General features: G+C 38.1%; 1 protein-coding gene across 1 annotated transcript in view; it reads left to right on the top strand.

Moving 5' to 3' along the window:
• Positions 1-6434, top strand: part of OPRK1 (opioid receptor kappa 1) — a 75206-nt gene extending 68772 nt beyond the window's left edge. The window contains exon 8 of the mRNA XM_010401177.4: positions 3897-6434. Within this exon, the coding sequence (XP_010399479.1) occupies positions 3897-4429 (533 nt within the window). The 3' untranslated portion in view covers positions 4430-6434. The remainder of the gene's footprint in view (positions 1-3896) is intronic.
• Positions 6435-22920: the final 16486 nt, after the last annotated feature.

Here is a 22920-nt window from a genome sequence, read left to right as displayed (position 1 = left end):
CCATGCGTAGGCTTTGCTTGAAATTTTTATTCCATGAAGGACTGTGGATTTAGCCCCTATAGCTAAACTTATTACCCTGCTATGGGGTTAATCTGAGTTTGAGATCTTCCTTGAGAAGGAAGGGGGAGAAGCATTTTCACACAAATGTACTTCATACCCACAGGCCTAAGTGCAGTGCAGGGGCATCTATCTCAGTGTCTTCAAAAGGCTGGAGACTTCTAATGGTGTCCTTGGGTTGGTGTCATCCCCTTACTGGATGTCTTGATAAAATACAAGGCATTTCTTTGGCAGGAGTCTTGTTTGAGATGTAAACAACCTTTTGAAAAATTATCTATAATTTCCTGCACTATCAACCTTTTCTATTTAGAATAATTTCACTCCTCTCGAGACAAATGTTTACCTAAGGACACAGTTTCATCTGGCAGAGACAATAAATGCTGTATGTTAAGCTGTTTGACATAGATCAATGTGAAAAATCATTTCAGTAATAGCTGCTCAAGGGCTAATAGATTTGGCTGAAGATATATAGGTTTTTTTCTTGCTGTTGGTCTTCTGTTATGTAGGTGACAGAAAAGTCCTCTGGAAACTCTTCTTTCAGTGCTTTGGGGGATCACGTGTCCTGGTCTGCAGTGCAGTAACTCTTCTCCCCAGTAAAGTTTTGACAGGCTCTATAAAACAATGTCTAGCTGGGGAAACATTAACTTCAGGCATATTTGGGAAGAATGTCTCGCTACATACAAGATCCTGAAGGCCATGGAACATTGGCTCAGACAGGTGTTTTGTTGGAGTATGCTCAACTAACAGAATGTTCCTGTCATTCACTGTCAGCAGCACATTTCGATCAGGGGGGTCCTCTGAGGCCAGCAATGATTAAATGCCTTTTCCACGCCATGTAGCAGGCAGCCTTTTTTTTACTTATGAAACAGAGACTGGTAATACAGAACACAGCTGGGCTAAATGAGGTTGGAAATACTGGCAACTGCTTGTCAGCTGCTACTGTTCCTCCCTGCTCAACTGATCTAAGGTCTCTCTTGAGCATTTAGTGTCAATTACCTTGTCTGGTGTGTTCATGAATTGCGCTGATAAACGCTGAAGTGGAAAGGTGAGGATGCTCCCTTTGCCTGACAGCTGGACCTCAGGCCTGAAACTTTATGTTATATGGGTCACAACAGTTGCTGTTTATATGCTTCAGGGCCTCTGCTGGAGTCAGATTTAAGCAACAACTGAACAGAAAATGGAAAGTGATTATATTTAAAGTTCCCTCACCGTGCTCAGTTAATCCATTTTGTTATCACAGCTCAGAATTGCTCCCAGGTGTGTCCTTTTGGATACATTTTTACTGCAGAATAAATTTTACATCTGTGTAAATTTTTCTGCTCCAACCTTAACGGAGCTCTTCTTGCTGAAGAATTGTTCAGCTAGAAAAAAAATAAAGGAATAAAATTATCTACTCATATTGCCAGTAAGGATGTGAAGGCTATGAAAGTGACACAATCAATATTATATATCTAATATATATGTTTCCTATGCCAAGAGTAAAATTAATCTTAAATGGTAGTTTATCAAACACATTATAAAACAGATTTACACCAAAATACCATATAGAATACAGTGTTTTTCCTTAAATATATTAATGTATTTGAAATATTTGCCTTTCAAAGTGGAAAATATCAGTATGAAATCCTAAATTTATGACACTATACAGGGTTCTGCACCTTCTCAGGCAGTAAAAATAAAATATAAATTGGATTTTATTCTGTTCCACTTCCAAAGTTTCAGAAAATTAATATAGTATTGTGCATTACAACCAGAATTTCTATTGATTGTTTCCTGGTTGTAAACTGGGAAAATGTAAATGGATTCCATAAAGTACTATGCTATGGCATTACATACATCAAGTACAATACATGAATATTAATGAATTTAGAATAAGATTTTCCGTAGAAAATAAACTGCAATGAGATGTAAGATAATAAATTTGTATTTGATAATTTGAAATGCTAAAATAACATTGCCAACCACAAATTATAGCAAAATATAGTGAGGATGACCTAATAATTTTGATAAATATGTGAAATTATGTCAGTAGATTTGAAGAGGCCATTTCCTCTGGGAGTGGGTTTCAGTGAGTAGTTGGATGTGGTCTGGAGCAGCCATCCATGATCACTCATTTTTATCCAGACCCACACATCTGGAGGCAGTTTTACTAGTTTAGCTAATACAGCTGCATCCTGATTTTATTGCTGCTGCTAAGTCATGATCTACTACAAATAACAGTAATATTTGACACGAAATCTTTGAAGATGATTGTTGGCATTTCTAGAATTAAATTTAATAAAAGCAACTATGCTTGTGAAAACCTACATCACAAAGGATTTAGATAAGTTCACTGAGTGTCAAGGCCTGTCAAGCCATACTTGTGCTGTCATCTGAGTATCCTGCATCAGCCTTGAAAAATGTCTTTTCAATTTTCAGCTTTCAGAATAATACATATTATTTAAAATAAAACCCCAAAGTATTTAGCTTTTTTAGCTTTAAACTTGTTCTATTAAAATGTTTCGGTATTCAATATTACGCAGTAACAGCTTTCTGGTATCTAACCAGGAAATGTCTGTATGGCACTATAATGCTAACTTTTTCCCTAATTGTTTTTCTAAACAAATTCTCTTCAATATATTTTTGATTTGTGAAACATTTTTATAGCAGGAAATATGGCCTGATTGGTTTTTTTTCTGTCTTGTCCTGATGGAGACAGATATGAAAAAGTGATGCACAGGAGTATTTTGAATCATTCCACTCTTAGGTCTGAATTGATGAAAGACAATAATAATTTGTAGAGGAATGAAAAACTCAGTAGGGAAAATGATAAAAAAATCCAAAGAACACTGCATTACTGTACAGGATAAAATCTAAGCTGCATTTCAGAGTGAAAAATCCCTGTGTAACTCTGACTTATCTTCAGTAGAGTTGATCTGCTGATAGTAGTTGTAAATTTACCTCTTCTCTTGCCTTTTAATTTATCTTATTACTTGTTTTCCCATATGTTTTATATGCTGGAAGGCTCCAATGAGGTCAGCAAATGAAGCCTCAAATATTTCATTCCTTAGCTGCCTCCCGTCAGATGAAATATTTCTGTTAAATACATTCAGGCGACAGCCTGTGGCTCTGAATCCTGGCATGGGCGATGGGAAAGGGAGGGAGTTCATCTCTGTGGCCCACATCCTGCAGTCTCTGCACAGGCTGCATTTTCAATGGCATGATCTGCAAAAAGAGTAGCTTCATTTTGACTCCATGCACACGTGTCTTTTATTTGCTTCTGTTTAATAGAAAGGAAGCTGTTGAGTTTTTCTGAATGCAAGCATTTATGTGTACTCTAATTGTGCTGTAAAAGGCACATGGGAAAAGACGATTACATTATTATCATATATTGGCAAAATTTTCCTACTATCAAAACCTCCTTCAGCTTTTACCATTCATGTTATCAAAAATCTTTCTCCACTCACAGACAAAAACATACGTAGTTTGATAATAATGGTGAGGTTTCTACTTCACTGAAGGTGGTAATCAGTCTGGTTTTAAATTTCAGTGCGATTCAAATGGAAACAACTTTACAGATTTTGTTTTTGTGCTCTGCTTTTTTAGATTCTCCCATGGGGAAGAAATTTCATACAATATTTTGCATTTAAAAAAGCCCAAACCTCAGTAATTTCTAGAGACAGCTGAATAAAACCAGTTTCAATGGTAACTGAAAGCTTCCTTGGAGTGATTTAATGATAACTCCATTTATTAATATCGCAGTACATGCTAATCACTTTTCCTAGATTATGCTATGATAATTATATTGTTTAGAATATCTAGTAACAAACCAATTTTCTTCTTGCTTCCTTCATTCCTAGATACTGCTAGCACTGAATGCTCCTTGCAGTTTCCAGACAGAGATTATGTGTGGTGGGACATCTTCATGAAAATCTGTGTCTTTGTCTTTGCATTTGTTATCCCAGTTCTCATTATAATTGTTTGCTATACTCTGATGATTCTGCGCCTGAAAAGCGTACGGCTTCTCTCAGGGTCTCGAGAAAAAGATCGAAACCTGCGTCGCATCACCAGGTTGGTTCTTGTGGTTGTGGCAGTTTTTATTGTCTGCTGGACTCCTATCCACATTTTTGTGCTGGTTGAAGCCTTAGGGGACGTGTCCCACAGTACTGCTGCCATATCCAGCTATTACTTCTGCATTGCTTTGGGTTACACCAACAGCAGCCTCAATCCAATCCTTTATGCATTTTTGGATGAAAACTTCAAGAGGTGCTTCAAGGACTTCTGCTTCCCCTTCAAGATGAGGATGGAGAGGCAGAGCACCAGCAGAGTCACAAACACTGTGCAAGACCCAGCTTATATGAGGGAGGCAGGTGGGGCAAACAAACCTGTATGACTAGTCGTGGAAATGTCATCTTACTGTCCTCAGGAGAGAGAGGAGTCCAATGACCTAGGACTGACGCAGATTACCACTGCAGTTTGAACTCCACTCACCCAAACAGACATTTCTGGAATATTTCAGAAATCCCAGCAGTTTGGACTAAAGCAAGTTTATTATCGATAAACGAGACCCTACTGAAAATAAGCTCAAATGAAAAGGACCTGGATGGTGGTCAGGTTTTGGCACTGTGTTTGTTGTAATTGAGCCAGCACTAAAACACACTTTTGCAGAGCACCACCAGGTGATTCTGGATAAGAATGGTTCTGGCTCTTCTTGTTACAATATGTAACATTGTATTAAGCAACGTTTGGTCATAAAACTGAGTTGTACCAGAAACTTCTGCTCCAACAGTGATTTCCTCTGAAGTATGGAGTTTGACAACTTGATCCTCTTTTACAGTGAAGAGTGTTAGGTTTCTGTGAACAATGACAGAGCTATAATCAATATTGTCCTCAATTAATATATCTGTAACCGTTGTCTGTGCTGTGAAAATCCAATTTAAGCATGACCTACCTACACACCAAAGTGATTTTATTGTGTCTGTGTATGGTGAAGCCTTTTGGCATTCAAAAAGTTTGGAATTTAAGGAGAATTGTTAGCACATGTTTAATGACCTGTGTGTAATGTTTTCAATGTGTGATTTTCCAAGGTGATTGTTTCTATTTTGAGTCTGAATAATATAATATGCATTTTCAGAGTGTATATTGAACAAGAGGCTAGAAAACCTCAAATGCTTCACTTGTTACAAAATTGATGAAAAGTGTGTTACATTCATTACATGGAGGAAACACTCTTATGTGTAACTTGTTTTCCTGGACAATTTGTAAGCAGACTGGAATAAATATTTGACAAATTAGAAACTAGTGAAGTAGCACATGAACTAACTGGATTGACACAAAGGAAATTAAATATTAGTGGATGCTTTAATGGCTTTTGACTGAAAAATCTCCTGTTTTATTGATGCTGATACATTTTCTTTGACACGGTCCTCTGAATTCAATAATTTTTTTCTGTTTTGCTGTGAAGATGGAGGTATCAAGGCACAGCTAAATAAACTACTAGCTTGCTGAAGGTAAGTTTATGGTAAAACTGAGCCTGACTTCCAGTCTGTAGTCTTTTGTCTTCCTGTTGTTTTATATTACTACTGCCACTACTTCGGTTGCTGAAATTTGGAGGAATGCTCTCATTATCTTCACCCTGAACAGATACACCATATATGTTCTTGTTAATTTTGCTCTTAATACGAAAGAATGAGTAAGGTGGGTGCCTTCATTTCATGGCAAATTTTCTCAGAAACACAATCTGATTTGGTCCTATTAGACCAAAAATACTTAATGCACACCAGTATAAATAATGAGTTTTTTCTTGAACTAGCTGACAATCCAGTTCCTGTGGAAGTGCTGTAGAAATTCAGCCTTCAGCAGGACTTCCCCCTACTTTGTTGTTAACACAGTCATGTATGTCAAATATTTTTGATATCAGGTTGATAAAAGCAGTTGTTGAAATATTCAAGATAACTCTTTCTGGACAAATCTAGCACTTTCTGATTGTTTCTGTATGACAAATGAAAAGCTGACCTCAGAATGCTTGCTTTACCTGGGGAAATAAATGTTGCTCACACAACTGACGAGGGAGTCTCACCTCCTAGTCTTTCTGTCATTCCTTCATCTTTTTTAATGTGCATTCTCCTTTCTAAATTAAGTCCTGACCTTTAAATGGTCACAAAAAGAGAATGTTTAAGGTAAAAGTTGAAAATCCAAGGTATTTATCAAGTTAGGAGCAAGTGAAATGGGAAAGAGCTTGAATCTAATGAACTATTTTCATTCAAAATAACCTGTGTTCTTGTTCATGACTTACCATTTGCATATGTATATCTGTGCTTGAATAGCGTTATTGTTCTACACATTATGTGCAATGCTCTGCATTGTAATGAAAAATAAATGTTCTTAATTTGCAAAAAGGAGGTTTCTAATAATATTTTTTTAGGTTTTATGTTATTAGTAAGGAGATCATCATGTCTATCACAGCGGAAGGAAAGTATAACATCCTAACAATTAAGCTTGCAAAGTGGTGTAAGAACGTGTCCTAAAGGTTTATTTCTATCATGAAACATTAACAGCCAAATTAGTCTGAATACAGTAAAAAGATGTCTTGGAAGTTTTCTTGTCAAATTCAGCACACTTCTCTGAACAACAGCAGGAAACCGGCCAAGATATATTTAACACATGAGAAAGTATATTAAAAATAATACTACAGTTTTGCTCACAGAATCTGATTCTAGATGATTAAGTTCCCATTGTAAAGCACTTCACTTTCTTTGTAACTCCAGGCCAGTGACTTGCCCTCTCTCTTGTGCTGGCTCCAGGAGGCAGTGAGAGGTGAAGGCAGCGTAGGAGCTGCCTGGCCCAGGAGTAGGTCTGGGTGGGGAATGGGGCAGCAGGGACAGGGAGTGCCGTCCCCTGAGTCCTGGAGGAAGGCAACATGGGGCAGACATTTGCAGGCAGCCTGGGAGTCAGTTGTACTTGCTGAAACCGCTCTCACCTTCCCTCTGTTTTGGAGGTTCCAAAAATTCAATACTGCAAAAAATGTGGTCATGGACCTGCTTGTGGGGTTAAATTCCAATCAGTTAGTGTGGATAGTTAGTATGTCTCCTTCTGTGTTTCCTGCTTCTTTTAACTGAGAAATCTTTTATTTGGGAAAAATACCTGCTGTTCTGGTTCAGGACAGACCAACACACGACAGAGAAATTATGCTCAAATGCTGAGCAATCCCAAGTTTACTTAACGAGCAATATCACAACATGACGAGAAATTTAGAGGAAAATTGAAAATGAAATTTTTGTCCTGTGAAAGACAAAGGGAAAATGCACTGATTTGAGCCAGAATTCCTCTTGGTTCTGGTAAATTAATGTAGTCTTTGCAAGGAAGGCAGGGAGATTTTGCTGGGATTTTTTTTTTCCCTAATTGCTTATCAATTCTTAATCAAACATAATCATTGTAAATCTGGCTGTTTTCTTTCCATTGAAGTTTTTTCTTCCGAAAAATAAGTGGATTCAGCAAAATTGATGGAGTTTGTGATAACTTATGTAATCTGTCAAATAAAAAAATTAATTGTGCCCAGATAATTTTTAACTGTCTCTCACAGGTGTGTAGTACAGTATAGTGAGTACATCTATTCGTTGCCAAAGTGATAGACTGAAAGGTATTTCTACTGCCTTAATCAAAGTATTTGGCCTTGGGTTTTTCTTCATGTTGGACTGCATGTGTCTTGGGAACTGCTACCGCATAAAGCACTGACATGCAAGGTGGAATGATCTCAGACTGCAGATTTCGATCACTTTGTGAAAAATACTTTGACGTCCAACTGTGTGGCTAATGCCAGAGAGCGTGCAAGCCCTGGGAGCTGCTTGCTGGAGGGAAGCAGTTGAGAGCAGGAGCTGCTTCTCCTGCTGTTTTGGGTAAAACCTATCACTCACTGTGTGCAAGGACTGCTCAGCTTTAGGTTACACCACTGTGGTTTAACCCCAGCTGGCGACAAAGAACTAAGGAGTCGCTTTCTCATTGCCCATTCCCGCCCCACCAAAAAACTTGTGAGTTAACAACAGTTTAATAATGGAAACAAAGTAAATATACTGATATTAATAGTAATGCTAGTACTATTAGTAATAAAGAGGAGATAGAAAAATAAAACCCAAGATAGACACCTGATGCCCAATACAGTCGCTCACCACACCAGCCTGATGCCCAGCCCAACCCACACAGTGCCTGGCTCCTCCTGGTTTATACACTGAGCATGACATCCTGTGGTATGGAACATCTCTTTGGCAAGATTGGGTCAGATGTTCTGGCTGTGCTCCCTCCTGGCTTCTTGTGCACCTGCCTGCTGGCAGAGCATGGGAAACTGGAAAGTCTTTGACTCAGGGTAAGCCTTGCTTAGCAACAACTAAAACATCAGTGTGTTATTAACATATTCTCTTACTAAATCCGAAACACAGCACTCTACCTGCTGCTAGGAAGAAAATTAACAATAACCCAGCTGAAACCAGGACAACCATTTCTGGAAAATAATCATGGAAATTAGCAGCCTGTTCAGTCTGCTTTCCCTCCAATGTTGCTTCTTAGCTAGCAGCAAATACAAGCTCTCTTATTCAGTTTCCAAGTCTGTTAATACCAATGGCAACATCTCAGATGGGCTTAGGGATTTTCAGAAGGGAAATACCCATCTCCTTCATAAGTAAACAAGCCCTGGGGCAGACTGATGGCTGTAGGAACCTAGGTTGCTACTTCCCTGCTAAGAGGAATATCAAAAGTACCTAAATACCTGCTGCTTTGTACTCCACTATAAAGTTGCAGCAAACCCTGTAGTAAACCACTTGGAGGTGTTAGTGTCTATGAGTGATTTAATGGTGTGAGGGCTTGATAGTGGGCACACAGCATGAGAAATTCCTATTGACAGTGGCAGCAGTTGCTTAGAAAAAGAGTATAAAAGCTAGGAGACATGAAAAACAGGGATTGTGAGCACACGTGTACCTATGTATGGGTCTACAAGATGTCTTTTTGCTTTTAATTTATAAACCCTGATTTTATATATTTTTACAAATATATATATTATAAAACAACCAATCTCTCTTCAAAGTAGCTGAAATGTGCTCTAAGGGCTTTGAAAACACACACAGTTTAGAGAGCCTCGATGTATGGAGATAAAGTAGACAAGATAGGTACTGAAGTGCAAAAGATTTGGCAGAGTGGGAGAAAGGTGCAAGGTAAAAGGAGAGTTTGGAAACTACTCTGAAATACTGCAGATTTTCTTGGTAGAGGCCATCATATCCTGGAAGAAAAGTACTTATTACTGCTGATGCATTTTCTTCCAAAATGTCTCTCATTAAAGCAAATACTTAGCTGTCTGTCTCCGACACAGCCACTGTAATTTTTAACATACTTTCCTGTACAAGAAGGTTTTCAGAAAGCAACACCAGGACGCAGTCTTGAAAGCAGTCTGATGACAGACCTGCAACTAAATCTTGCTCTTCAGTTAATGTTTAGTATGGGCAAGAAATCTGTTGACTATATTTATCTTCTATTTCTAGAAATCTGAACACAGCTTTGAAAGTCTGCATCTGTTGGACAAATATTTGATTGATCAGTGAAAATACCCTTGTACTGTGAAGTGGTAATGTACTTGGCAAAAGCACTGTTAATTAGCCCTGGGAATGGCAGGATGCATTTTAGGGATATGTACCTCCTTCTGTCTTCCCTGAATAAGATTTTTTTATGGCCAAAAATGCCCTAATTGAAAAATGTCTTTATTCAGCTGAAAACTAGCATTAATATGCTGCCATTTGTAGCAGGTAGGTGGTATTTTGTGCTCTTGGAGCACTTTTTTCCTCAGTCTGATGATATTTCTTATCTCTGTTTTGTGTCATGGTGCAAGAAGTGTCTGGAGTGGACAGTTCCTGCATAGAAATTAGGTTTACTTAGTGTATCTTTCCCCCCTCTTCTTTCAAATCCTGCTTGAGTCTTCTTCTTTGCCAAAAAAAAAAAAGACAGAAATTATGTAGGGATAAAACTGTTATCTGTAAATCCATATTATGTTTTTTCTTCTGTTTTTTTTTCTTCCATTTGATTAACTCCTATATGTGCCTAAAACTCAGAGATTACCTCCAGCTATATGACTCACATTAAAATATGGTGCTTTTGCCTTATGGGAGCTGTCAGGTGCTACAATTCTGCCCCATATGTAAGTGTGCACATACAGTGCTCCCTGGTATGGAGTTTCTCTTTTCTTGTCTGATGGCAAAATGACATTTATCTACTCTACTGCACATTGTTGTTGGTTCTCAGTTGTGTTTCTGCATTTTAAGAGTGTTTTGTTGCTGGTTGTGCCATAACCCAGATGTCCATACAAATCGAATCCTCAGAGTGGCAGCCATAAAAGTGAGAAGTAATAATAATATAATAATAATAATAATAATAATAATAATAATAATAGGATCACCTAAAACTTTAATATTTTTTTTCACAAAACGAGACATTAGAGTCATTTCATTCACTTAATGAAAATAAAAGCATGTACTGCCTCTGGGATCAGGGGGAGAACAGAAGTCTTCTCATCCCAGGAGAACACTTCAGTTATGGCCATGGGCTTTATTTGGTTTTATAGAGTGGAAAACAAAAACTTTTCCACATAAAACTGCAATTTCCACATTCAACAAACCTTCTGTAACACAGAAGAGTTTCCACATACATTTTCACAGTGCTTTCAGCTGAGCATTTGATACAAATTTGAACCTTATGTAGTCGGACTCAGATCAGGATTTGAGCATGATGTATGTGTAGTGCTCTGTCCCCAAGTTAGTGCTTTTACTACAATGCTATTTTCATCTGCTTGAACACCAAATGGTAGCAGCTGCAACTGCACTTGATGTTGAAGCCCAAGAAGCTTGTGAGAGAGGTTTCCAGGCCACAGCTGTCAGGCAAAAGCATGAGCTAAGCAAGGAGTTGCTTGGCTTTGGCACAGGCTTGGCAGAAGCAAAGCAAAAATTTGGATATGTATAGGCCTACAGGTTTCTGTAGTATTAAATGGCAGCTGGGCAAAACAAAGTGTGCTACTGCCATAAAAACTTCTGTTAAATTCTACCTATCCTTTAAAGAACAGCAGACCTTTCTCTCCACAGGCTTTGTGCTAAGATTAATTGCTCTATGTGCGACAGAAACCACATTTCTGATTTCACTCTGAGATGAATTTCAAACAGAAAATAAAATACAGTTAAGTCACATAGACCTAATGATAACCCCATCAAGATCACAGCAGCAACTCGAATCCCATTAGCATCAGATGAGTAATATATAGCTCTTTTAATGAACTTACATGCTTAACTCTTCATACCAGTTCTGGCCTGGAGGAAGCAAATTTGGAATCCTACATATGACATATACGTAATGTGCCAGAGTAGGTTCCCTCATACAACCACTGCACAACATGTGTAACATTTTTTTTTGTTTCTTAATTGGTATAGGAAAAGGTAGAAAGGTTTTAAAGAGTGATATTTCTCATTTATGTGGCTTAAAAAAATTGGACAAGCATTATGTTGTTCTGTAGCAAGCATTTCTCATTATCTTAGTCTGATTTGATTGGTAATATGATTAATTCCCTTGAGTCAAGTCTGTTTTGCCCATGCCAATAATTGCTGAGTGAGCTCTCACAGTCCTTATCTTGACCCAGAAGCCTTTTGCTATATTTTATCTGCCCTACCCAGCAGAGGACAAGAGTGATAGAGCAGCTTTGATTGGCTGGTAACCAGCCAGGTTCAATCCACCACAGGACACTTGGCTGTTTGCCAGCTAAAGCATCATGTGTTTGGGAGCATGTGCCATGTCAGAAGATGCTATAGGAAAGTTTGGAGCAGGCCATGGACTTTGCATATTTCTTCTGTTGATGTATATCCGCTATTTGCTAGACTTCTTTCTTTTTTTTTTCCAGAAGAAAACACAAAATATTTTAGCTCTACCACCTACTCTTATTGCTCTTAAAGGCTTGCAAAAAACTCAGGCAGGGCCTAGAGAGTGATTTTTTTAAAGTGATTGCTTGGGGAAAGAGGTCTTCATGAGATGAGCATTGAAGGAGTTTCCTTCCCCCCTACAAACAAGAAACAGGGGTCAAAATCTGTCAGTGAGAAAAATATTCATGGATTACTATGATATTAGCAGCTTTTTATGAATTTGTGAGCTGCCTCGTGTCTTGATTTGATATGAACATTTCACACATCCTGGATGTTTTAGCCTTGCAGGAACTCTCTGAGTCATTGCTTTAACAAATGGAGGAAAGGAATGGAAATTTACCACTTAGCAGGGAAGGAGTTGGGAGCTGGGGAAAGTTTCCTTGTTTATTAATAGAGCTGATCTGAATATGGATTTCCTTTCAGATAAACATTATGATGGATGGAGGGGAAAAAAAGAGGATAGGAAAACACAGTATTTTTTTCTTTTTTTTCTACGGGAAAATGGCATCTTTCTGGTGACCTAACATACTGGTACCCGGCCTCTGAGAAGAGGAATCCATCCTTGGTGTGCCTTTGGAAACCTCAGTATTACCTCTTAAAAGATATATCTGAAAACCACTCAATCTAGCCTCTGAGGAATCACAATATTATTTGCAAGGACAGAGAAGAGCACATATATTAGCAGGATGAGATAACCAGTCTTTTCCCTGTTGGTGTTTTCCATAAATAGCACCCAAACTGCAAACTGAATGCACTACTACTAAGAAATTTCTGCTTTATGGTGTTAGTCTGGTATGAATTTGCCAGATGGTTCCTTCCTTACCTTCTGGCTGCACTTGCAGCCCAGAAAGCCAGCTATCCAAGGCTACATGAAGACAGTGGACAGCAGGTTGGGGGAGGTGATTCTCCCCTCTCCCCCACCTGGTGTGCTGCATCCCACTCTGGGGTCCCCAGTATAAGAAGGATGTGGACCTGTTGGAGCAGCTCCAGAGGAGGGTCATGGCAATGATCAGAGGGCTGGAGCACCTCTCCTGAGAGGACAGGTTGAGACAGTTGGGGCTGTTCATCCTGGGGAAGAGAAGGATCTGAGGCAGCCTTCCAGTACCTGAAGTCAACCTACTAGAGAACTGGATAGGGAATATTGCAAGGACATGGGGAATGGCTACTGAAAGAGAGTAGGTTTATGTTAGTTACTGGCAAGAAGTTCTTTGTGGGGGTGGTGAGGGACTGGACCAGGTTGCCCAGAGAAGCTGTGGATGCCCCATCCCTGGAAGTGTTCAAGGCCAGGTTGGATGGGGCTTTGAGCAACCTGGTCTAGTGGAAGATGTCTCTGCCCACGGCAGAGGGGTTGGAACGAGACAGTCTTTAAGGTCCCTCCCAATTCAAACCATTCTATGATCCTATGTTTCTTTGACATTAAAGAAGGATTCATATGGGAATAAAGGAATTTTTCCTTAAGTGGTCTTAGATTCCTTTCATCTGGATTGTTATTTGTAAACCTTGCATATATTCCTAACATATTCTGTGCTCTCAGTGTGAAGGCTCTTTAGATCTGTTTTCCTCAGTACGTGTTCTTGCTGTAGTTGCCACTTCTAGAAAACTATTATCTGATATCAGGCTTCAAAATGCACCCGGTGTTGAAAGTCAGTGAGAAATTAGGAGGTTAAATGTGATGTTTGATATGTATGATGGGTTCAGAAGTGTGGCAATTTTCCCTCTACAGAGTCATTTGTCACTGCCTCTGTGGCAGAAAGACATTGATCTTACTAGAGCAACAATCCAATATGACATGGTGAATCCTACAAACTTTTGTGGCTTTTGATGAAATCTTTTCCAGTTCAGCATGCTTCATTGTGCCCAGGGGAGACAAATACACTTTTATAGTAAGGTGAATTTCCTTGTAGATATGCAGAAAAAGGCTGATAAAAAAGGGCTTCTACTGGGAGCTATATCCAGAATTTTCCAACTTAATAAACAAGTTAAACTGGATGCTTTAGACCTTCCTGCAAATTCCCTCAGCACTTTCTCCCTTGTCAGCTAATCTCTTCCCTTCCTTCTCTCTCAAACAGATACACATTTCTGTTTGTTTCCACTCTACACAGATGAGCTCTATGTGGTGAAACCAAGCCTTGCATTAAGCCTGTACCTAAATGCTGCACTTGTTTTTCACGTCTGATAAATATTCTCTTTCTGATTTTCAATTTTCTGGTTGACAGCTTGCCAGAAACATTCTTCACTGAAAACTAGCTTATTGCTAATTTTGACAGCTGACAGAAAAAGTTCCTGCCTATGCTTTTATTTTTGTAAACAGCAAACAGAGCTCACCATATCTCAGTAATTAGCATACAATGATGCCCTAGGATGCAACCATGAGAGTTGTACTCATGACTGGGAAGTATTGTTTTGTCAAAACTGAAATTCTTTGTCAATGCCTTTGCTCTAATAAAACTTTTCCATGGGAGGTTTCTTAGGGTGAATTTTTAGTGAAAACAAATGCAACAACCTCCTGAAGGGCTGATGTTCAGGTGCTTTGTACTTACCAGGGATGAGTAAGAGGAGGAGACAGAGTTTAGTATAGCTGTAAAGGGGTGTTCAGGGACTGTAACGTGGATCTCCCATGTTCTAGATAGTGGCTTCATCTCTAGTTGAAACAAAACATTTTGCCACTCACTTTTGAGTTGTACAGACCTCACTTCTGGATAGATGTGAGGCCCAGGAACAGCTCACGCCATGACAGAGATGGTCTGCATGTGGAGTTATTGCAAGTTATTGCAAGTCTATATGTTACTGCAAGAGGCTGTGGAGGCAAGACACAGTCTCTTAGCTGGGCTCCTCAGAAAGTGGGTCCGGCCCAGGCAGTGTCAGACCTGCTGTGTTAGACCCAGTACCCAAGGCCGCAAAGCAGGAGAAAGGCCATGACATAGCCCTGCAAAAAATGGGCTACAGCTCTGCTGGAGAGGGAACTCAAGTACGGAACAAGCTGGATGAGTGTCTCTCCAAGCGTGGGAGGCTTTTCAGGTTTGTGTTTGAAGATTTTTCTGTACCTCCCTGAACATTTTCAAGTGGCCTCGGTTTTGTTGCTACAAATTGAATTCTTGTTTTTCAGGCAGCCTGAGCAGCTGCTTTCAGTTGAATAGATTTATCCTCTTTTTACAGTTCTTCATTTCCTTGCCCTCTGCTTTGTTAATAACAGTTCATGTAGGCAACATTTTGATTGATCTGAGGCTTGATAATGTAAGAATTTATGTTTCAATGTATCATATGCCAAAGCTCAGGTGTTGGGCATTAAGTGAATGTGCAGATGCTAACTCTGTTCCACACCATATTGTTAATTTGCTTTGAACAAGTGAAGATAAATAGTATCCATGGGAAACTTGCTTTGGTGGAAACTGGCTGTGAATTCCAAATTTCCTTTTAGCAGAAGCTATTAGTACACTTGTGGCACTTACAGGAAAAAAAAAAGAATAAAAAGCTGGTAATGTTTTCTCCCTTACAAAGCTTACAGTCTAACACTTCAATTAACAGCTCCAAGAGTGGAAGATGGTCCTGCAGGTACCCTGAACCAGCGTTTGGAAAACTAGAACTTGCTCCCAGAAAATGTCCCAGGTATTTGTTATGAGATCAAAGAAATCAGGTGGGCAAAATTTGCAAGGTAATTTCAAGCAAGATTAATTTGGAAATGCTAAGGCAGCTGACTCCCTGAAGGAGTTGGGTGCCAGTATGTTTTAAAAGCAGCGCTGGAGGCGTATCTCCTTTTTCAGATGCCTTTACAAAGATGGTCTATAGGATTTAAATAATTTCACAGCTGTAATTGTGCCACCTCTCACTGGCTGAAGAAACTGTCTTAGTATAGGTCTGAGCAGGTTGGAGCAGGAGCTCTCTGCTCTCAGGTCTATGGTTACTGGTTGGAAGGGTGAACCAAGACCTAATATGAGAGACATGCAGAGAAAAGCCCCTTTCTACCCATGACAATTGTGTGTGACTTAGGCACTGCAGTGATGGGGTGGAGGTACGTGGGTTCCTAGAAAACAGATCTGATGATTTAAAATCCGATAGTTTTTTTGTTAGTAATCCAATTAGATTTAGAAGTGATTGTAAGGATATATCTATCATGTGAGGGGAGAAAATATGGTGAATGATGTGTTTGCATAACCTTAATTCTGCTCAGAAAACTTATGGAACATATATTCTGTGTGTTGGACTGTGGTACAAAAATGTTTGAAATAACAGCTGAAATTCTCCTCTGTACTTCATGTTTGAGACTGAAATGGTGCTTTAAAATAATTTGCCAACTTATGCAATTTTGATAATTGAGATAAACAAATATGGTTTTGTTAATTTAATAAATTACTGAAATCAAATTGCAGTGTATTTATCATTCAAGTTACCTACCTTGATATTTGTTTAAAATGCAATAAGACACATCTCCTTCAGGGCTCCTTCTGGTGTTTATGCTTCTAAATGCTGATGAGTTATTTACTTTGCCATACTCCTTTTTTTTTTCTTAAAGAGCTTCAAAACTGCATAATTTTGCTGAAATTTTTGGCTCCTCTGGGAGCATTTCTGCCATATGCACCCAACAGTTCAGAAGGGCCATATGTGTAAACTTTGACCTCTCTGAGCACTGAGGTGGCTGGAGAAATATGTTGGGTAACCCTGAAGTTTTCTGTGGCTGTGGACCTTCATTGCTTAGTCTGATAGCATGTCTCACATATGGCTTACCCTTCATATAGTAGATGAGGATTCTGAGGTAAGAATTAGAAAGTAGCCATTCGAAATTGGTCAGTTCACCGAGAAAACTTCCTTAGGAATGCAGGATTTAAACCACATCCTGTACTCCTTACCTCACTGTCAGAAGGGCAGATGCAAATGTGGACTCAATGATATAGGTAAGCTGATGGAAATCATATGGTTTTGATGTACTGTAGATAATTGAAAATCACAGAAACACCTGCATTTGCAGCTGAATGTCTTATTTTCTTTAAAAGAGTATTCTCTGTAGGCTCTGTAGACTCTACTGAACTTTCACTAAGAAGATAGGGATGAATGCTTTTTAAAAATGGGAAATGCTTTTGAACCAGAATACTGAGATTGTATTGAGAATACTGAGATTTATGATGAGCAGTTCCAAGTACCTCATACAGAAACTACTCTCCCATCTTTTATCTTGATCTCTTTGCTCTCATGACCAGTGACAGGACTCAAGGAAATGGCATGAAGCTGAGTCAGGGGAGGTTTATGCTGGATATCAGGGAAAGTTTCTTCATCCAGAGGGTGGTTGGGCACTGGAAAAAGCTCCCCAGGGAAGTGGTGACAGCAACAAGCCTGACAGAGTTCAAGAAGAGTTTGGACAATGTTCTCAGTCACGTGGTGTGGCTCTTGGGGATATCATGGGCAGGGCAGGGAGCTGGCCTCAGTGATCCATTGGCTCCCTTCCAATTCAGCATATTCTACAATTCTATGATTCTATGATTATTTGCTCTTAAAAAATTTACCAGATTGGGGAGCCAAAAATTATCGATGATTGGCAGACTCTCAGGAGCTAAACATAGCAAAGACAAGAGATAGTAAGAAACAGCTGTTAAGAAACACCTTAAACACAAACCCGTAGCTCAGTACCAGAACAGAGATATTGACACTGAGCATCTTCAATTTTTTCTGTACCCACCTAAACCGTCATGGGTCTGCAGTCATGAAACTGATGTTCAAGTAGTATATGACATGTTAATAAACTAATTCAAAACCACTTTCAACCTGCTTGACATTTTTTGTGCTGGTTTTTATGGATTTCTGAGATGTATCAAAGTTAGAGGCACATCAAAAGTGACCTCCAGAAGCTGATATTTAGTGATAAAATGACTGTTTATTGTTTCAGTTTTGCCACCCAGATTTTACATTTACCAATAACTTATCCAGAATACTAGAAAAAAATTTATCCTGGTAATTTTTTTTCAGTCTTATGTCTTTCAAATGATATTTCCTGCTGAATTATAGGTATTATAACTGTAATGACACTGACTCACTTCTTTATTCAGCTTCTATGCCAAAAAGATTTTTTTCATTTTTATCCATTATGATAATTTCTATCTCCTGACAAGTATTTCTTGCTTAAACATTTATTTATACCTTGATGTAGGATTTTTTTCTGCTAAGCCTTGGCACTGTTGTCTACAACCTTTTCCGCCTATTCCTTGATCCTTACTTGGGCACTTTCATCCATGATCTACGCCATCAGTGTTCTGGGGATGCTGGTTTGATGGGGGCGGTAGGGAAGGGAATGTTTCTCTTAACCTTTTCATGCTTTTTAGTTATAAATTTCCTACTCTTCTCAACGACAAATGTAAAACCTCACTAGAGCCAAAATGAGGCCTCCAAACAGGCAAAGGGAGTGGAATATGAGAGAGCAATATAATTAACATATTTTGAAGTCCTGGGCTGAAAAGAAAACAAATTCACAGACTTGTGAGAACATTTCCAGTATAAATAAACCTCTAGAATTTTTCTTCAGGATTTGAAAACTCTGCTGGTTTTTTTTTTTCTCCTCAGTAAAATATGGAATCCAGATGAATTTATAATCTCTCAAGAATTGTTGAATTTTATCTCTGTTTTACAGCATAGTTAATCTTAGATTGCTGTAATTCAGTACTGTAAGTTGCTAATTTTTATTTATGTTGAATTTATCTTGACTGTGAGCAATGAATACTAAAGGCAAGCATAACTACTTTTAGCTAGAATTTGTTTTCCATACTTATCTCTTGCTTTTGTTAATGTAACACTGAAAATATTGGGATGCTACTTTTTTCTGGAAAAAATTCTAAATACATACATGTGCTACATTCCTACTGAAAAATGGTTATAACTGTGCAACTGAAAAGGTAAGAGACTTTGTAATTCAATGCCACAATGAAGACCAAGATGCTTCGTGGTTAAAATTGGTACCGAGGTGTAGTAAATTAGCCACTGCTCAAATCTGCCTCCTCCTGACCACACAGTTGTGGTCTTTAACTCAATTTGACTCAGCTTGCTTGGGTGGTTATTTGTTTTTGTCACCCTCATGATTATTGGGTGGATTTACTTTTGGAGTGGAATTTAAAATTTTATTAAAAATGAGATGAAAGCAAATCAAGTTGACTTGTTGGTGCTTACATATAGGGCTAAAAATCAGAGGAACATTACTTGTCAACTAAGCCCATCAATATGAAAAGCATTGCAACATGGTCCTGTCAGTTTTCAGAAAGAAACCCGTGATTTAAGGTTATACAAACAAACTTAACAATTGGTTCTATTATCAGCAGTTGCCCCCAGAATGGACCTGGGGAAGGGCTTAATCTGGAAAGGAAAGCTTTAAAACAATTCCTGCATATTTACAAGCCATTTAAGTAAGGGACACCTAGGATGGCTTCATCATAATTTATTTGAGTGGAAGCTGGGACATATTCAGTCTGTTTGGGATCACTGGCTCAGGTTTCCTCAGGAGGCAACAGAGGCAGAGCCACTCTCACCTATCTGTGGGAGGAATACATCTCCCTCCTTTGCCTGCAATCTAAAGAGGCACAGCTCCTAAGGCCAGCATCAGCTTCGTGGACACAAGCTGAAGTGAGGACAGTGTACCACACAGGTGCAAGGATCTCTGCTGCTCATGCCTAAAGAAGAAAGTGATTATGTGCAGGATCTCAGAGCCAGAGGACTTCTCATGTCTTGTGTAGTCACGCAGGTTGCCTAGGCAATTTGTAATTATTATGTATGTAAGAATAGCTGGCACTTTGATGAAATAAAATGTTTTGTCTTAAATTATGTGGTTCCTTTTATTAATACCATGAAGTCTTGGGTGAGAAAATATGCATTTATCAAGGTCTAAGTAAAACTATGATCTTATGAGAAAGATAAACATGAGAGGGAAAAATCTGAGCATACCTTTCTCAGTCAAATGGTTTAGCAATTTGTTTTTGTGGGTTTTGTAATGAAGATGAGAGGACAACAAGGCAAAAAGCTTTCCTCTCTTAAGATAAGGCAGACCCAAGTACCAGACACTTCTGAAAACTTCCAGCTGCCAGGTTGCTAAAATACAATGGCTTAACTTCTAGCATGAAATACATGCTGCTGCAGGTATTTCAATAGATTAGAAGGCCTTTAATAGAAGTGTTAATGATTTATGGATTCCTCTCATATCAGCAGTGATGATATCAATGTTACTGTGAGTGGATTGCTGAAGTACTGTTTTGATCCTCATGAATGAGTATAGCGAAAGCAGGGAAATTTGAGTTTTACATTAGAAATTTGTTTACCAAAATCCAATGGACACGAATACCGTGAATTTTGCTGGGAGGAAATACTAGATTTTTCAATTTTCCAATTGCCTCCTATGAAGACAGGCTGAGAGAGTTGGGGTTGTTCAGTTTGGAGAGCAGAAGGCTTCTGAGAGAACTTAAAAGAGGACTTTCAGGAGAGCTGGGAAGGGACTTTGACAAGGGCATGTAGTGGCATTATAGCATATAACAGGAAGGAATGGCTTTAAACTGAAAGAGAGTAGGTTTAGGTTAGATATTAGGAAAAAATTCTATATTGTGGTGGTAGTGAGGCACTTGAACAGGTTGCCCAGAGAAGCTGTGGATGCCCCATCCCTGGAGGTATTCAAGGCCAGGTTGGATGGGGCTCTGAGAACCTGTAGTGGAGAGGTTGTGATGGGGAGGTTGGAACTAGATGGTCTTGAAGATCTCTTTCAACACAAACTATGCTATGATTCAATTATTCTATAATTCCATGATTCTATGACTCTATGATATCTATCTTTTCTGTTGTATTAGAAATTATTTTTTCTTGTGACAGTGAGGATATAAATAAGCTCATATTTTGTCTGCAGAACAAAAAAGTTACCTTTTCAGAACCATTGTAATTTTATTCATAAAGTATAAAAATATGAAGAGATTTTTCATAAGAAAAAAAGGACATACTTTAAACAGAATTTTTTTGAGCTTGTATACCAAATGAAACACTTACCTATACAAGCATTTTCTATATATCAGAACACATCATTAATGAAATGTAGACTGGAAAACAACTCCCTAAGCAATTACTCTGAAGAAAATTCTAGAGTTATATCAAAGCACTCACTGCATTTCACAGAGTGATGTGAGAAAATGCAGGGAATATTTATAGGCAGAAGTTCTGCAAAATAAAATTATTGAATTAATTTGGTTTCCCCACATTAGAGAAGAGACATTGAGAAATGTAGAAGTCATTATTTGTGTGACACTTCAAAAAGAAAATGAAAAATTGTATGTGAATTTTATAACTGTAAAGGGAGTTTAGAAGCTGCTGTGGGATGCCTGAGGGGGACATGGTGGAGTTTTTAAACTATCTATCTTCATATAGAATTTACTGAAAGGCTGCCAGTATCTGTAGCTTTTAAAAATGGATGTACATTAGAGTTATAAAGAATTCCATGAGGAAATTACCTCAGGAATTTTGCTTTAAAAATATGAATCACAATTTAATGTAATTATTTCTGATAGAAAATTGATTAAGCAGTGTGAGACTAGACTAGACCGTGAATTTGCAATGTTTGGCAGTGATGCTCTCTGCTCTGTCCACTACTTATTTATGACACACAAAGAAAATGTAACTGACGTTAAATTTATTTACAAGTTAAGTGTGAAAGTTTTCTCTCAAGTCCCATTTGAGGGGCACATTTATGAGTATGCTTGCTGTCTATTCAAACCTTTTGACTTGCAATAGTGCTGTTTCTTACTTTATTTACAAGTCACTCTGATTCTGATCTCATATAAAGTGCTGCAAACAGGCATTTTAGTTGTGCAATAATGTAAGAGGAATAAAAATCAATCTTCCTTAAAGAGGTCAGTTGGATAGTTTAGTGTGTTAGATGAGCCTATTAAAGTGCTCTTATCAAAAGAAAGCAGTAAATAAAAGGAAGGTAGAGTTCTCTAAGGAAAGAAGTTAACGTGCTTTTTATAAGGAATTGCAAGGAAAAAAATGTGTACTGATACAGAAGTAAAAGATGCATTAATCTCCAAGCATAATACCATAGGGCAAATTCAGATGAAGGACCAGGGTAGAACATCTCATAACAGAAAAAATGGGTGTGTCCCACCTGATTTTAACCAATAATATATAAATAGATATTTGCCAGAACTGCTGCATAAATCTAAAGCTTCTAACTCAGTAAAATTCTTTGTTAGTTAATAACCTTTCTTCTATTTGTTAATCTGAGGCATAGTTGTTGCTAGTTTGTTATCCTCTGGAAAACGACTATCGTAAGTCCAATATCCCTTGTGATTTATTAAGTTTCTGGGAGTTCACCCTGCATAAAGAATACTGGATCTGACTTGAGTTTTTTCATACATTATTGAAATTCTTTCTGGGTTAATTCAAGGAAGCCCAGAGAATAAATTACATAACATTAAGAAAGGGACTTGTGAAAATGACTGTTTAGATTACAGTGAACACCTACAGGGATTTCTTTTTCTTAGGACTAAGACAGCCTTAATTTGGATTTGCTTAATTCACTTTGAAAAGTATGTCATACCATATTGATGTCACTTTAATGTCAAATGAAATTGAACACTTAGAGATTTAATTCTGTTTAATAAATGTATTTAAACTTGTAGCTAATTTATCTGATTCAAATTAAAATTCCTAACCAGCAATATGTAACCCAGTTCTCTTTTAAAGCTGATTGTGGAAAGTCAGCAATAATTTCTGCCTAAATTACTATGTAAAATGCATATTCATATATGTTCTTAGATGATTTTGGAAATGATTTTGCTTTGTTATCTCTGTTACATACTGTGATATTTGCAAACTGCAGTTTTTCAGCTTTTATCCTTTTCCCTACTATGATTAAAATTAGCCTTGACACAAATGTGAATTATAAACCTCATTGTCAATGTATTATGTTATTATAAAGTGTAAAAAACCATTTTCTATAGTC

Source organism: Corvus cornix, chromosome 2 (genome assembly GCF_000738735.6).
Source record: "Corvus cornix cornix isolate S_Up_H32 chromosome 2, ASM73873v5, whole genome shotgun sequence".
Lineage (NCBI taxonomy): Eukaryota > Metazoa > Chordata > Aves > Passeriformes > Corvidae > Corvus > Corvus cornix.
Note: the sequence above shows the minus strand (reverse complement) of the source record. Positions and strands in the feature narration are given on the sequence as shown.